Here is a 17,623-nt window from a genome sequence, read left to right as displayed (position 1 = left end):
GAGATCTTATGAGGGTCTTCCAAATCTCAGGCAGAATTAATCCTTGGTTTCTATTTAGGTTTTGTTCTGAACGGATCACTGTTGTGGCTTCTTTTATGGTTCAGGAGCGGAAATCCTCCTCAAAGTAGGGTATGGAGCTTTTGTCCCATTCTGCGGGATGGCTTGTCCTGGAGAAATGAAAAGCTAACCCCGATTTGTCTTCTCTGTTATTGTTTACGTCTCCTACTGTTCCTTTTTTCTGATTTCAAAACTTCTAGAGGTCTGATCAATATAGTTTAAGCCGCACGAACAGGGGATGTTGTAAACTCCGGCATACTTGAAAAAAGGATGGCTGCCTCCCAAAGTTCACAAAAATGAAATACCACTACGCCCCTATTGTTGATGAAATTAATTCGCCCACTTATTTATTGTCGAAACACCTCGCAGGTCTCCTTAAGGCACACATCCGCAATTCGGATACCTACATACGAAATTCACATTTCGTTGAGAAATTAACATCTCGATCTCCAATACAGACCTTCTGGCAAGCCTGGATGTTATTACATCTTTATTCACCAATATTCCAGTAGCTGAAGTAATCGACATTTTAAGAAACCCCTTCCCTCAAGACATTACTTCCCTGTTCCATCTTTCCTTAAAATCTAATTTCTTCCTATGGAATAAAACGATTTATCAACAATTAACAGGCCTTGCAATGGGCAGCCCTCTTTCACCCCCCCCCCTTGTGCGGATCTCTTCATGGAGAAACTTGAGAGTAAAATTTTATCCCAACTACACCCTAAACCCACAGTGTGGTGGAGATATGTGGACGATATTTTTATTGTTTGGAAAAACACAGAAAGGATCTGTTCGATTTTCTCAGTAAGATCAACTCATTGCATTACAAAATTAAATTCACCCTAGAAAAACAATTACCATTTCTGGACACTTTAATTAAGAAACAAACAGATGGACGCATCAGCCTTTCAGTCTATCGCAAACCAACCAACACAAGTCGATACTTGCCCTTCACTTCTTCTCACCACATTTCTCAGAAACTGAAATCGTACATATGCTAAAAACATAGCCTCTCTTATCACTACAGATGATAAAGACCTCAAAGATGAATTATCCCTGATATCAAATAACCTTATAAACAATGGTTATCATAGAAAATTGATCCACAAGATACTTTTCTGTGACCCCCCCACAAAGACAGCCTGAAGATATACATTATAATTCCACTATCGTAATTCCGTATACGGGGACAGTTTCCAATAAGATTGCTACACTATTCAAGCCACATGGAATACGAGTGGCTTTTAAACCTTCAAAGACCATCCGCCAATTCTTAAGATCTCCAAAAGACAGTCATCCTTTTTTCAAATATGCCAGGATTTACAACATCCCCTGTTCGTGCGGCTTAAACTATATTGGTCAGACCTCTAGAAGTTTTGAAATCAGAAAAAAAGAACACGTAGGAGACGTAAACAATAACAGAGAAGACAAATCGGGGTTAGCTTTTCATTTCTCCAGGTCAAACCATACCACAGAATGGGACAAAAGCTCCATGCCCTACTTTGAGGAGAATTTCCGCTCCCGAATCATAAAAGAAGCCACAACAGTGATCCGTTCAGAACAAAACCTAAATAGAAACCAAGGATTAATTCTGCCTGAGATTTGGAAGACCCTCATAAGATCTCTAAGCATGCCAGAATTGCATCTTGTTGCCAATTACAGAACGTTCCTACATAACAAGTGAGATCATACACGCTCCATGCGTGTGATGTACGCGTTCTTATGTTTTTTTTTTTTTTTTTTCGTAAAAATACAATTGTATTCTTCCTTCATTTATTTATAGTTTTAGCGTAACAGTTTTAGCGTTTAAGTTGTCTTACATCTATTTTTTACCCTGACGAAGCCAAAACTGCTAAAGTTGGCGAAACTTGTCGGTATTTTCTAACTTAGTTTGAAATAAATTTGACCTATATAAACCCAAATAGAAGTCAATCTCTCCTATAGTTATTGTGGTCAAAAATAACCTTTTTATCATTAAGATATCTGTCTGTTGTTCGCGTACAGCTTTTGATTTGATCACCCTCCGCTGCATACGTTGTGGTGTTAGGAAGTGTCCATAGAACGACCATAGCCTCTCACCCCAGATTATCAGTTCACACCTTCACAGCGTACCTTCACAGCCCTCGCAAGTTGTTGCGTTCTAACGCAGCATTGTCTCTTCTTTGGCAGTCAGATACATCTTCTGTATCGTTATAACGGTTAATAGTTCGATACGCAAACATCTTACTGATCCCAAGAGTTTTTAGAGTTTTTGGCTGCATTCCAACTTGGTATAGTGCTATTACAGCTACATGGTTCTCATAATTTCTCCACTGCATGTTAACCTAGTAAACGCGCAAATATTGCTTGCGCAAAGCGCCACTAACGGAACCGGACTCGCACAATTCTGGAGACAGCGCGGAGTTTTGCAAAAGTTGTAACAGTATTTATAGCAAGACCGTGTACATATTTAGTTTGACGAGTGCTGAATACCATCCAGCTCCTATGAAATCTCGCCAGGTGTTTGCACCAATTCATTCCTTTAGAATCTCTTCGTCGGGTCCCACCAAACACAAAATGCAGAGTCCTCGGGATAGGCTCACGTTGGTCATACCAGCACCGCTTTGGCTTTTTTGATTACTGGGATGCTCTAGGCACTTCCGTACATGCAAGGTCAGCATGTTTCGCATATACTGTATAATGTCTCGAGTACAATCGAATATCACGTAACCTTCGCAATAGAGAATAATACATCCAAATAGAAGGTTCTGAAATGTCCCTTGATAATGACTACAGACTGCACTGTTCATGTTTCCTATGGCCTGTTGTGAAGACTCGAGATATTTCATTTAATGCTTCGTAGTTAGCGTCATTTCACTATGAAAGGAGCTTTTTCTCGGAGTTAAGTATTTCTCTTAACTAAAAATCCCATAAGTCAAGTACTGTGAAAGTATCCGGTTGCAATTTCGAGGTGGCAACTTAGTTGAAATTATTTTCATTAATGGTACTGTTCTTAGCACCATTGATGTGTTGTTAAAATTTCAGAAAGGATTTTACATTTGCAATAATCAAAATAAAAATGTCAACGATGTAGCTGCTTCTAAATCGAAACCAACTTCTTGCTTTCTTACTGCTCAGCCCACTTTTTTAACGCGAGATGTTTTCACGAATACATTATTATTTTATTTATTTTTCTTTTTTGAGGAAGTAGGTAAATCAATCGACGAATGACCAGCGAAATTGGCTGAACGATGCAAATAGAAGAAATCCCCTCCCCACCACCATTTTTTTTTTTTTTTTTGAAAGTGCTCTAATTCTTTCATTAATTGAATCCGATAATTCGATGGTGAGCTGTCCCCTGTTGAGCATCTGTCGAATTAAAGCAGTATTCGTGTTCTAAGTTGATAATATTCAACTTAGAACACGAATTAAAGTAAGTCCAAATTTGGTCCGAATGGTTCTTGCAACAGAAGCCTGTGAACTCTCCACAGTACAAGGTGTTTCAAAAAGAATGACCCGATTTTAAATAATTATATATAATTATTTGAAATCGGGTCATTCTTTTTGAAACACCCTGTATTTGTCTTAAGACTTTCACAACTGACAGCTGATCTTCGTTTCAAAATCAATATCTATTTATGAGGCTCATCCATGAGGTTTTCTTTCTTTCAGCATTTTATTCCCAACCTGAAACCTAATCAGACTGGTTAACGTGGTAATACTTAATTTTAGATCAACAAAGGGCTTCTGACTCATCCATTAAAGGTGGGGATAGCCTCTCTCTATCTCTCCCGTCCCAAAAATGTTTCGGGATTTATTGAAATCCCATCAAGGAGTGGACATGCAAGCCCAATGACAGCATCGCCTAATTGAGGTCATCCATCTGCGCCTGCTAAGGGATACATTCAAAAGACCAGGTTTATACGATGTCAGTATGGCGAGTACAGTAGCGAGTTAGACATTGACCACCGGCTTGGAGTAGGTAATCGCTTTATTATTATATGCCAATCAATGTGAGGCTCGCTGCTATGCTAGCATCGTATCAAACCAGGACTAAATGGGGTTAGTTACATTAACGATTAAAAGATGCTTCCTTTTTAAGGAATTTTGGGAGGTGGTAGAACCAGAGCGAAAGTTTCTAAAAGTCTCTCTCTCTCACACACACACACACACGCACACAGAGTATGTTACAAAAATCATACGGATTACTGCATTTTTTCCTTGTATACCAGTGACAAATCAGATTATAAAACCAAGAAATGCATACCAGATGACTGTAGTGGTGTACAGGGAAATACGTGGGAAATAGTAATTTGAGTTAACTGGCTTTCTCGAGGTGCTGTCCAAGATTGCCATATAAATCATGAATCATTTCACACGACTGCAGAGCAATCAAATCAGCCAAGTTCAATTATGGATGTATTCAAGCATTTCCATAAGAAAAAAAAAACATTGACTGAATAGTAAAAAGAAGCCCAGTCAGTCAGGGCGACCACAAATTCATGGGGATAGGAGAGTGCTAAGAGAGGGGGGGAGAGCTTCACGTTCTTTAAATCTTGCATCAGTGGGTCACACCACTTCAGAGCATCCACAGCTGTAGAAGTTTGTGCCAGAGCATGGCATTCTGAATCTTACAGCCTCCGTTTTGGTAGAGGGACTTATTTACAAGCATAAATCTCTCCCAATAACGCCCGCATTCGATGGGTAATGCATAGCTCGCATCACTGAACAGCAGATCTTGGAAACTGTACTGGAGTGATAAGTACACTCTTTAAATGAGATGAACATGAATGGTGGGAAGAAACGGGAACGCAAAGATCAAAGAGGACAGCAGAGAAATCCCGATGTGAACCTGTAGCCGACAGATATGAGGAAATGAATAGAATGTCGACAGTAAGGCGAGACCGACACATGCATGTTGTTATTTACGAACATTTAATGAAGATCTATGAAGAGTGGTATCTGTAATCGTGACCTAAAGATGGTCCAATGGTGTACTGAACTTTGCGAAACACTCCTGTATAAATTTTGCGACGCGGTGAATACGATCTTTTACTGCCATTCCTATAATCAAGTTATTTTTGTTAGCATTATGCTACAATATCATTAGCACCAAATAATGAATATTCAACCGGTAATAGCTACTCTTGGAAAGTAGCAACTCGCTTCTTTTCCAGGAACGTCTTTGAAATTCAAATCAAGGTTTGATGTGATAAAACAAATAGTAGTGACACAGCGCTACTTAATAATAGGCCAGTACATCATTACAGAATAACTAAAGAATATACTAAAATATATTTTATTTTTCTCCATTTCAAAAGAATAGTTTTGTCGTAAGGTGGACTCGAAGGTAGAGCGCATTTCAGAATACTTTAAAAGCAAAACTTGGTTGCTATAGACTATCGTAAGCAACATTCCAAGAAACATTTGTTACTAAAAAAAAGAAAGAAAAGAAAGTGTGATTAGAATGTTTTTATGTAGAATTTTGGTATGGGTGACATTAAGAATAATTATTACTACGTGACCGGAGTCACCCTCCCTCCCCATACACAGCTCACTACCTGCCGGAATTTTAATTTTAGACTTTTTCAAGAAAAAAAAAATCACTGAAACATAATATTACTATTTTTTCATATTAATACGTGAAACCGCCTTGGAGTACAAGGACTCATTGAAGGAGGGTTCTCATAATACACCACTCACACCACTGTCCAGCAATATATTATGCCATTTGTCGTCTACACACTGCCATCGACCGTCCATTAAAGATCTTTGTTTATTAACTACGTTTGAAAACCGCGAATTTCCGAAGAGAAAAAACCCTGCTACCTCCGTAGGAGGTTGGTTTATTTCTAGGACAGAAAGAGAAGTCAGAAAAAAAAAATTTCGGAAAAAGATAAAATTAGAAGAATAAATAAATAAAATGATTATACCAAATCAAGATGTCCCTATTAAAAAAAAGTATGGTGAGAAATGTGCTTCATGTAATGAAGATCTATATAATAATGTGGAAGAGACAACATTAAGAAAGTTGGCTGTGATGAATGATCGAAACGGTTTCTCCTCAGGTAATTCCTCGTTATAATTTTCATAATGAGAACACTTCACAAAATACCTTTATTGCCAGTATATTATGTCTAGTAATTGAGTGTGTTTTCCAGCCAGAATGTCTGTTTTGCAGGAATAAAACAACTTTCACGAGGAAGAATCTTGCTACCTCCATAACAGCTTTTCAAGTGAAAAGCCTGTTATGGGGGTGGCATACCTAAACGGAATTCGAAAATTTATCTTTCGCGTTTTCGCGACTGCACTAAAGAGACGTTACTGTATCACTAAATTAGTGTGGAGAGTTTAAAGTTGAGAGGAATGGAGCAATCATAGTTGGTAGCTCGCTTTCATCGCCAGTGTGCAACCACCACCACCTTGCTTATTGGAAACCTGAAGTGGTTTGAAAGACATTCTTGTCTCCACAGCAGGATCAAAATCTAATCTGTAAATCTAAATGTTTGTAATATATTCTCAAATATTTAATATGAAATTAAAAAAAAAAATTAAAAGATTCTTTTTTCTATAAACACGGAAGAAGAATATTATTAATGGATATATCAAAAATGTCTTTAAACAGTTGGCCACCTACGGTATATGGAAAGCATCTATTCATAAACATGTATCATACACAGTTATTCCTCTACAGAAATTCAGGAAAAGCAAAGGTTGACTAAAAAATAAATAAATAAATTACACGATTTAATTTGATCCATAATGATATTGTAAATTAGTGATATCAATCATGTAATATTTGAGGCCATAAATGAATATCAGCTACTGGAATGACAAATTTTTTTCCCCCCTTTTTCAGCTAAACTTGTGTAAGAAGGAAGCAGTATTTCTAAAATTTAGATTTACTACCGGCAAGCGCCTCCGTAGTGCAACTGGAAGAATGGCAGTACATAACACCCTTCGATTATAAAAGAAGCGAGTTCAATTCGTGACGAGAGAAATCTACGGAGATTATTATTATGCGACGCCTCTAGGGAGTCCAAAGACTCATCGAGGGAGAATGTGCCAATACCATCGAACGATTGGCCCCCTTCTAACTACTAACCGCCTAAAGTTTTTTTTTTCTCCTCTCCAGGAAACTTAGGTTTTTCATCCCGCAACCAGTCGAATCGGCCAGGAACACGCGTAATTTAGAAAAAACAGAAAACCATTGGTGGTGAGCAGTAGATGGTATTTGGTGGATTAAAGTGGAGACAATGAGTTGTGTGTAGTGGAGTAGAGTAGAGTGCCCTCCACGATGAGTTGGAGGCGTCATGCAATACAAATTTATTTGGTCAATAAACCTTTAGCTTTTACATAATATTACCAAACAAGTCACCATAGTGTAAGAGGAAAGCATAATACAGCAACAACCGATTTGCAAGTATCTGAAATAGTGAACGACAGAAACTTTTATTTCAGATATAAAAAACGTGCTTCTCTCTGGTTTTCAGAGGTTTAGAATTTTTATCCAGACGGAATAAAAGTATCTGTTCAGTCACGGCTTAAAAGCTTTTCTACTGTTAACCATAGTGGCTAACAGGGTCCTAACTTAAACCTAGATAAATGAAGTACGTAATAGAAGGAATAAAGTAATTTCTAAAAAGATATACCAACTTCGAGTTTATATTACTTTAAAAAAAAAACTATGCTACCGTGAATATAGAGTCATTTTTTAATAAATAAAATATTTAATTTTTTTTTTTGTTCTTAATACTATAGCATGAAATATACTCTGAAAAAAAAAATGTAAATGATATGGTGGGCATATAAAATTATGACAATTCATTGCGAAACTGTCTATTCCATTTGAAATAAGAACAACTTTTATATAATAAAATAGTTTTACGTATTCTAAATTAATTAAATTTAGATTTAATCGTTACATTTTTCACTGAAGTGGGAGAACTCCTCATTCTCTTCCCCTTCCACAAAAAAAATCCCTAAGTACCTGTGTACAGCAGACCCTGTTGACCGAAGACTAATTATGAGTTGTTTTCCTGCTAACTTCCAGGTGTTTGTAGCTTAGATAAGTAACGAGTTTTGCCTATTGTGGGAAAGATCTAGTGAAGCAGTGGCCAACTAAATGCATGCAGGTCACGCAGTAGCCCGTGTGATGAACAAGCTCTAAAAAGAAACCGCTTGTAAAAAAAAAAAAAAAAAAAAAAAAAAAAAAAAAAAAAAAAAAAAAATCAATCAAGGAGAAACAATGAGGAATAATTAGAGGAAAAAACCCCTTAATATTAAGGTGTACTGAAAACGAAGTCAACTGTAAGAACTTTAAAAATAAACAAGGACGTGATTCAGTACTTTTTAATTTATTTTTTATGTATTACAAAAATATGGCTATATATTTACATTAATAGAAAGATTTAAATAATTAAAATTACTGTTACCATAATATAATCATGTGTTGTCGAAGGGGGGGGGGATTCAAGTAGGACAATGGCCTATCAAACATCTATATACACGATCCTCCCGTCAAAAAAATACAGGATATAGGAACACTAATATGATGAAGATATTTCATGTTGAAAGCAAAAATAAGTTTCGTAATTCAATGTTCATACAATTTTTTTAGTAATACTGATATGATTTGGAAATCGAAAAGGTAATTTGCCTGGATTGGTAAATGAATTAGTTGAACAACTTAAACAGTAATTGAATTATAGCATTTTATATCTGTGTAAGGGTGAAGGCCCCGTTTTTTTTTTTTTTTTTTTTTTTTCATAATAAACATTTCAAGAAAGCAGCAGGATTAAGCACATCTTCAAGATTTATTCAAGCAACAGTGTTTTCAGCGCAAGGAAGAAGTAAAAGTAGTAGTCAGCACTAAGGACGAAGATAAACTTCTTGAATGACAGGCAATATGAGCAAATTTCAAACTGAGAAACTGGAAAATTAGTCTTATTTGTGCCTGATAGCGAAATAAAGATACCAATAAGGAAGAAGTGGAGGAATTTTTCGAGTCATTAAAGAAGGAAGATGAGATCTAAATAATATAGGAAATGGTTTGGGAAAATTTAGAGGAAAAGAGCAAACCCTAATAAGAATGGCATTTCTGTTCAAGACATCATTAACATTGTTCCAAGATACAAACGGTGCATGAAGTTAGTTATGAGCAGGATAAAAATGAATATTATAATAATGAAAAATGTGCACAAATGTTAAAAAAGAAAAAATCAATTTCAGTAGCTTTCAGATGCAAACTGAAGACTTAAAGTCTATAAATATTTTTGAGGGGGAGGGTAGGAGAATGAAAGTGTTTGAAAATGAAAACGAAACTCACAGACCTAATGGAAAAAAATTGAGCCAGGAAATCATCTGGCAAAGTTGTCTTAAAAGTTAGAAATGTCAGAATTCCTTGGTGGATTCCAGAAATTAAAACACGAGTACTTGGAAAAGAAGAAATTACGTTGAAAAATCATTAAATGAGTTCATTCACAGGGAATGCAAGTCATGAGCACATTTTCAGCGTTGGGAGCAGAAAAAGCTATTAGAAAAGTGAAATCTGAAAAAATAGCTGTAGTAGATGATATTTTCTTGAATGTGGGAATATAAAAGTCTTATTGGGCTACACCTCGTAATTCAGAAGATAAATTCTGGCTAGATTGAAGTAAGAAAAAAAAAAAAGCTGCATTTAGGTCACATATCTGTTACCAACACCAGATTTTTACTCTAAGACACACGCCAAGAAATCATAAGAATATAACAAGAATCTGCATTTACAATATATAGATCTGGAAAATGGATATGATATGGTGCCAAATTACGTACTATAAATGGGACGTTTTATAGAGCCATCTCAAGATGTAATTGAAGCATTTGCAGGAAGAAGGTGCGATATAAATCAGGTGTAGCACAAGGGTGCAAGCTATCTTCACTATTATCATCTGCACGAATAAACAGTTGAATTGAACGTGATATCAAATTATGAGATATTAACTCAGTCCTTTATTTTGCGCAAATGGTGTTTTCTAGTGAAATAAACCCAGTTCAAGTCTTCAGAACTCTTTAAAATGAATAAATGAATTTCATAACTGCCAAATTTGTCAATACAAATTTGGCAGTTATGAAAAAAACTGAAGATAGGCATAGGCATTGAAAATATCAAATTGTATTGTGAATGGAGAACCTATAAGAACAAGTAAAATATTTCAGCTATACTGAAATGTTTTACTTGTTCTATACTTAGGCACGATTTTTTAGTGAAGATGGTAAATTAAATATGGAAATAGACAACAGAATAAGCAAAGCTGGTATGGTGGGTAGCCAGCTGAATAAATTTATATGGAATAAGAGAAATTATTCATATTTACGAATTTAGGGACACAAAACGTGTTGAGATGATTATTTTACTTATTATTAATAAATAACAATTGACGTTTCGACCCCTGTATTGAGATCATCATCATCAGAAAAATACATGTGTATATGAAAACAAGCTACATGCTCTTGCACTCTACAAAAGGTAAATTGAATCTACGCTGTTAATTGATCTTTTATTTAGCCTGACCTCTAGTGGTAAAAAAAAAACACTAAATAAACCCTGCTAAAGTCCTCCCGTACTAAGATTTTCTTCTGAACTTGTACGGTTCAGGTTGCTATTGAATGTAAAAAAAAAAAAAAAAACACTTCACCAAGTCTTCTTGTATTGAGATTTTTCTTTGGCTTGTTCTGATTGCTATAACGGTTGCAAATGGGTCCTCCACATTCTTGGAATGGTTAGACCGTCATTGTTGTCCAGGTTAGGATTGTATTTGAGCATTTCACATGCTTCGTTAAATTTCCTCTCGAACCAGGTTTTGGTGCGGTGTAGGGACTTGTACCTTTTGGTACCTTTTCATTCAATTCTGTGGTATGTCTGGGGTGCGTGGTCTGAAAGGCCGGTTTTTTCAAAATGGAGATATTTAATGTGTCGTTTGTGCTCATCCTTCCTAATTGGGATGGTTCGCCCTGTTTCCCATATGATATGGTAGGTTATATGTTCATTGTATTTTGTAAACCCCTGGGTGGGCTAGATGTGGAAGAGGATCTTTGGAAGAACTTTGGGTCGAAACTTCAATTGTTATTTTATTAATATGTAAAATAATCATTTCAACACGCGTGTTTTGTGTCCCTAAATTCGTAAATATGAATGCTGATCACTGTGTAACCCTAATAGAAAGAGAAAGATTAGCCAAAACACTAAATTAGTTGTACAGAAGACAATGTTCAAACTAATTCTAACTTATGGATCTGAGAGCTGGGTCAGAACACGCTTGATCAAAAACTGGAGACCTCTGATATGAGAATCCTGAGAAAGATTACAGGAGTGAACAGATGGCAATGGCAGAACAATATTAAAAATGAGGATAATAAGAACCTGGCATTGTTAGCATTCAAAAGTGTGTGTGAGCGGAGCTAATCTCAGGTGGTGGTCACTTAAAAGACTGGATGAGAAAAGATTAGCAAAACAAGTGTTTGATGTCGGATATCAGGAAAAAAAGACCTAGAGGAAGTTGAAGATCCAGGTGGACTGATGCAGTCAGAAGCGCTTTAAAAGACCGAAATATAAGATCTGATGATATTGGAGTTCTGAGAGATGTTAGATGAATTTGGAGAAAAATTGTTAACAATAAGTTATGAGTAATTTCAACTTTTCTTGTAGTATTATCTTATATATCCCTTGAGGGTAGATATCACTAATTTGATGATAAATGCACAGGTTATTAGCCTTCGAGTTTTCTTCCCATCAACAAATTCATCTTTAACACTACCTAAAGACAGAGGGAAAAGAAATAACGGTGCACATTTTCGTTCTTCCAATAGCTATATTAAAAAACACATCGTTTTGAGAAGATTTTCAAATCTCCTTTTCTAAAAATGTCACAGTGAAAACAGGAAGCTGGGTCTTGCCAACATGATCTGCTATTGAAGTCAATATTTTTTTCCTTATAGGATTTCCCCCCCACCCCCATACAGAACATATTCACAGCCGTTTTCTGACTATTTTTTTGCTCGCGTATCACTACAAATGTAGGACAAATTTCTGCGCCACTTGTGTTCGGTATAATTTTCAACTGGATGCGGTCAAATGAAACGTCTGCAATGCAGTTGTAAATAACATGTAAAAATAAATAATCTTTTGTGCCCCAATTAAAAGAAAGTGTTTTGTACTAGCAAAAGTAAGTGTATGTGGAAGCGATAGAATTCGTATGGTTTTCACATTAAAAATTCATGGAATACATGTTATAAAAGTAGTTCAAGCTCGTAGCTCACTTTCCGAATTAGGTGATATTTCTTTAGCCATATATGATGGCTTCTTTCTTACTTCAAGAAAAAAAAAAAAGGGTGGAACGGATATTTTAATTGCGATTTTGCCTACTAACTTAGTGCAAGCCTGATAAACGAAAAGAATGATGTCTTGTCACCACAGCAGTGTACTTACTCTAGAACGAAGGGCCTGACCAAAATATTAATGAATTATAAATTCATTGCTATTGTGGTCAACATTTACTATAGTAGATTATCGATACAATAATATCCAATCAATAACTGTACAATAATATTATACAGTTATTAATAATATTGATACTGTATTAAAATATTAATATTGTTTTATTTATTTCTGTTGGACGACCGTTTCATGTGTGTACCGCATTACTTCATTATTTTTTGTACTTTTTACTTCGAAAAAGTACAAAAAATAATAATAAATTAATTAAAAAAATGCATTCAACTTATTTCTTCCCAACTACAAAGTACTACATTTAAAATAATTATATGAAATACAAATGCATTTAATATTTATTTCAACCATTCCCTTCACAGTTTGCCAAAGCCATCTCCTTCATTCTCTCTTCGTTGATATTCCCGAGCAAGTTTTTTTCTTTTCTTTTTTTTTTTTTTTCTTTAATGAAAGGACTCCAAGAGAAATTATCTCCAATCAAAATCCATGTCAGGAACCTTGCATGTTCAGGCTTAGCCATCTTTAAACTTAGACCAGGAAGACAGTTCAGTGAAACCTACTGTCAATAAACCACCCAACTCTTTATAGATAGGGGAGGCAGGAACTGACTAGTAGCTCATCTAAACACACCTACTGGTTCCCTGAATATTTGATACACAGTGAAGGCGCGAATCTGCGTAGCTGTAAAATTCAGTATCTGGACATCATCGCATCAGAGATACATAACCTTTCTTACCTGGAAACACAAATTTAAATCCATTCATGGCAACGGCCCTCTCACTCCCCCACCTCGTCGAAACACTTCCACCCTGTCATATTATTTTATATTTCATTAATTTATAATAATATGCAAAAAAAAAAAAAATTTTTTTTTAGTTTAAAATATACTGTATGTGAAACCTAGGTCTTTGCATTAATACTATTAAGCATCGATATATAAATATTAAGGAAACCAACTGCATTACACAAATAAGTCTAAATATTTAAATAACTAAGGGGATATGTTTTTCAATTCATCCCCAGTTTCCACACCGCAACTAATTATATTGAATAACCTACATTATTAATTGATATTGTTCAAGGGATAGTGAATGATATTTAAAAAACTGACTACTTCCCCAAAGTCTAATACGAATTTAGAATAAGAATAATAATAAAAGCCTAATACTAAAAATATAATTATATACGATGTGAATCAAGCTATTAACTAAGCTATTTAGCTTTAATTAATAATTTCGCACAAATCACTGATTTATTATTTTTTTTTTATTGGTAATTCCAAGATGATCAGGAAATCCATCCTTATATTTAATGAGCGTCTCCCCAGTGCATGCAAATAAATGAATAATTAAATCGGTAGACATCATTTTCTTTGATTATGAAAGCATTAAAGACCAGATTTTTGAAATCCCATCTACGAAGACCCAGGCTCGTACCTATATTAATTCTCGAGTACCAACAAAGAGCGTAGTCCCGTGCACATAATTACGGGTATACCGAGGTTCCCTTTCTAGCCAAAGGAAAGAAAGCAAAGTTATGGTGAAAGCCTAAAGCAAGGTACCTTCCCCGTTTGAGAAAGGAGACGCGTATTATGTTGGGATGCATCCTCTTTCTCGAAATTTATTGAATTTTAGAATTCTGAAAGGAGAAGGGGAATGTAAGACGAGAGTTGAAATTTTTAGTGCACTTGTTCTAAATAAATAATGTTTATTATTTAAGAGTTTCACCACCAAATATTCATAGATGCTTATATGTATAATTTCCTATAAGAAACAAAAGTCAAAAAACTTATTCGTCAGTCAGAGGAAAAGTAACAAGTATAAACAGTCCTTGGACTAGATCGTGGACTTTATATAAATCCATTCAGCTAATTCGGACTAATAATTCAACATCGCATTTCTGAGGAGAATGTGGATATCACAAGCGAAGCATAAGACATTTGCGAAAATAATCAAAAATTTGCGAAAAAAATGTCCCAAATGCAAACATTTTAAGAAACGCACCTCAAAATCAAGCTGTTAGGTTGTTCTATAAATAATCTACAAATTCATTATTACACTGTTTATTCTTATTCATTTAGGTGTGCATGCCTATTAATATTATTCGGAATTTAAGTTAGTATTATCGGTCATTTAATTCAATCTCCACGCATTCTACAAATGCCTACCGCGAGCGGTTCTTGTCTCTTATTTTTAAAAAGGTGTCGAAAAGCAAGACGCTTAACTACTCTTTCTCACCGTTATGTGTGGAAGGACCCAGCTGGGCTATTGACAGATTTCCAAAGCAAATTAGATACAAAGAAGAATTGTAAGAGGAAAATCAGAAAAGCTAAGCAAAAAGCAATGTATATATTATAATATTAATTGAAGCACTTTTTTTTTATGCCAATCACGTACATGAGACGTTACAAAACCTATAACGCAATGATAATGCTACGCGTGGGCTAATAATAGTGTATAAATATGCTGAATATTTATACACAAGACTGTGAGTTCTTTTGGTGCTGTTTACAGACGATAATCACTGTGTATCTTCTCTTATCAAACCAGCGTGCATAATAAACTCATGAAATTTATTTAAATTATGAGAAAGTTTGAAATTGGACGGCCAAGGCAAATGTGTATTGTAACACAGGAATTATGCAAAAATAAAAACGCGTTTTCTGCAATCAATTAGATCTATTTCAGTATTCGTCATTCAATATCTTGACAGATCCTATACAAAAACGCCCTACCTTAAACAGACATACACTATCACTATGCAAGTTGTATCCTCTTAAATAGAGGCGTGCACTACGTAAATACAGTAAACAAAAAACCACTCATATCGGAAAAACATAACATAAGATAGTCTACTTTACGAGACAGTCGCCAACCCCTTACAAACAAGCGCAGACGAGTATGAAATCTGACACGAAGCAGCTCGAGATCACCGATGATTCCACCTTTGCACTGCAGTGTTTACACTGACAGGTGAGTACACGTCACTGTATTATGCTATTTCTAACGGAAGATAAATCCACCACGCACTTGGGATGGCCACATTAGAAACCAAAAGTCAAATCACTCACCGCTCTGTCGTGCAATCAGCGTCGCACGGGGCAAAACGACACAGATGACAACGCTATAGGAACGCTTGAACAACAACTAATTATGTTACCACTTGACTCGGCACGGCTAGGTAGGTAGGTCCGCTGTGATGGAAAGAAGCGAAGATCTTTAAACAATAACCGCACTGGCTTACTCACGTTGCATGCGCTGAGGATGATCCTGCTTTCGTCTAGGCATACTGCATACCGGAACCCATCAGACAACCATTCCAGACACAGGCGGCTGTATCCTTGGACTCTAAAATACGCTCCAAAACTGAGTTGGTAGCTAAGCGCTTCCCACTACAGGCCTTCCATTCAGTAAACTACGAGATCGGCGTATGACGTCAGGAAGATAGACAAGTAAGGACTATGGCATCATGGGAAACTCATTTTCGTCCATTCTTGGGATCAGCGCCATCTCTCGAAAGAAAGGTATATAATGTATAATATATATGTTAGCATGTATATATCCTGACTCTCCAATGTTTACCGAACGTAATTTCTTTTATGTCGCACTTAACCATGATTAAAATTCTCATAAATAACAACTTCGTATGTCTGAAGAGTTTCTGTCTTTTATATTATTTCTTCATTTAAACAAGATAGTTCAAAAAAGGATAGTTCAACAAACAGGATAGTTGAACTATCCTGTTTGTTCGCATTAATAATAACACATCATATTCAACGGATAATCATTATTATTTTACAATAACCAGAACTCTTCAAAATACTTAACCAGTTGATTATATGAAATAACAATTTCTAATTTGTATCTAATTGCATGCAATTTTTATCTTATTGTATAACATAATTATATTTTTCTTATTTTATGAAAAATGTCCCATTTTTTTTTTTTTATATATATATATAAAATAACTTTTTTCTGAAGGAAAAGTCTAAGTTATAAAAATGTATGGAAAAGACAACATCCTGATGCACGTAAAACAGAAAACCAAACAAACGAACAAGACAATGTTTCTGATGAATCAAATTTGGACTCCTTAAAACATGTATATTTTATAACTTCTAATATAAATAATAATCTTCTTTTGAATTTTATTATAATCCTTCCCTTTTTAAAATAGTCGTTAATAGAATTTTAAACTAATAAAACGTGTAATCCGAAATTTTGATTTTTTTTTTGTTTTTTTTTTGAGTATTCTGGAGGATTACTCGTCTGCATGTTAGAATCAGCATAAAAAAAGCCATTCATAACTGTTCATAACTGAGGAACTGACGACAGTAGTCCATGAACTACGATCTTTGTGTCTCCTCCCCCCCCCCCATACAACTTACACCGGACCACAAAATATTTTCATCATCTTTCTCCCTTCCCATCGTCAAAGCTTGAAGGAATTTTGATAGGTTATTCATAAAGAACCCTATGTATTGTGGGTTTCGCGATATGGTAGTTATGGAGACGATAGTGATGTATTTCTAAGAATCATGCATTATCTCATATCAGTAACAGGCATACTTTTCAGTACTTTTATTGATGGTGTTTTTTTTTTTTTTTTTTGGCATATTGTGGGAAGGGTTTCGTTTTTTTTTTTTTTTGCTTCTAAAATATGCAATAACATTTACATTTTAAAAATCTTTAATATATATATATATATATATATATATATATTCTTCATGAATATTCCACTCTGCGGGGGGTGGGGGGGGGGAAACGTTCATAAGTGTTCATAGCTACAGCGTTTTTTTTTTTTTTAAATCGTACCCGAATTGTAAACTAAAATTGAATTTCCCTGTTCTAACTCTACAGTGTGGATATTTCTATATGTACTTTTCTTTTTCGGAGAGATGTAGTTATGAGTGTTGACTGCAGTACGTGCTTATATAATAATAATATAATTTATTTTATACATATTATAATATACTTTTATATTATAATATAATATAATATTTGTTTGTTTGTATAATAATATAATAATTATACTCCTAGGACCAGTCCAACTATCCAAAAACGAAAACAACTCTTTGGATCATCGAATTTTTAGGGG

General features: G+C 35.1%; 1 protein-coding gene across 1 annotated transcript in view; it reads right to left on the bottom strand.

The window, feature by feature from the left end:
• LOC150100930 (protein tiptop-like) overlaps positions 1-16,114 on the bottom strand; it is a 142,345-nt gene extending 126,231 nt beyond the window's left edge. The window contains exon 1 of the mRNA XM_090402226.1: positions 15,774-16,114. Coding sequence (XP_090258352.1) covers positions 15,774-15,813 — 40 coding nt within the window. The 5' untranslated portion in view covers positions 15,814-16,114. The remainder of the gene's footprint in view (positions 1-15,773) is intronic.
• Positions 16,115-17,623: the final 1,509 nt, after the last annotated feature.

Source organism: Typopeltis vanoorti, chromosome 12 (genome assembly GCF_054136105.1).
Source record: "Typopeltis vanoorti isolate ZY-2024b chromosome 12, IOZ_Tvanoo_1.0, whole genome shotgun sequence".
Taxonomy (NCBI): Eukaryota; Metazoa; Arthropoda; class Arachnida; order Uropygi; family Thelyphonidae; genus Typopeltis; species Typopeltis vanoorti.
The sequence above is the reverse complement of the archived record's forward strand: the minus strand, read 5'-3'. Positions and strand labels throughout refer to the sequence as shown.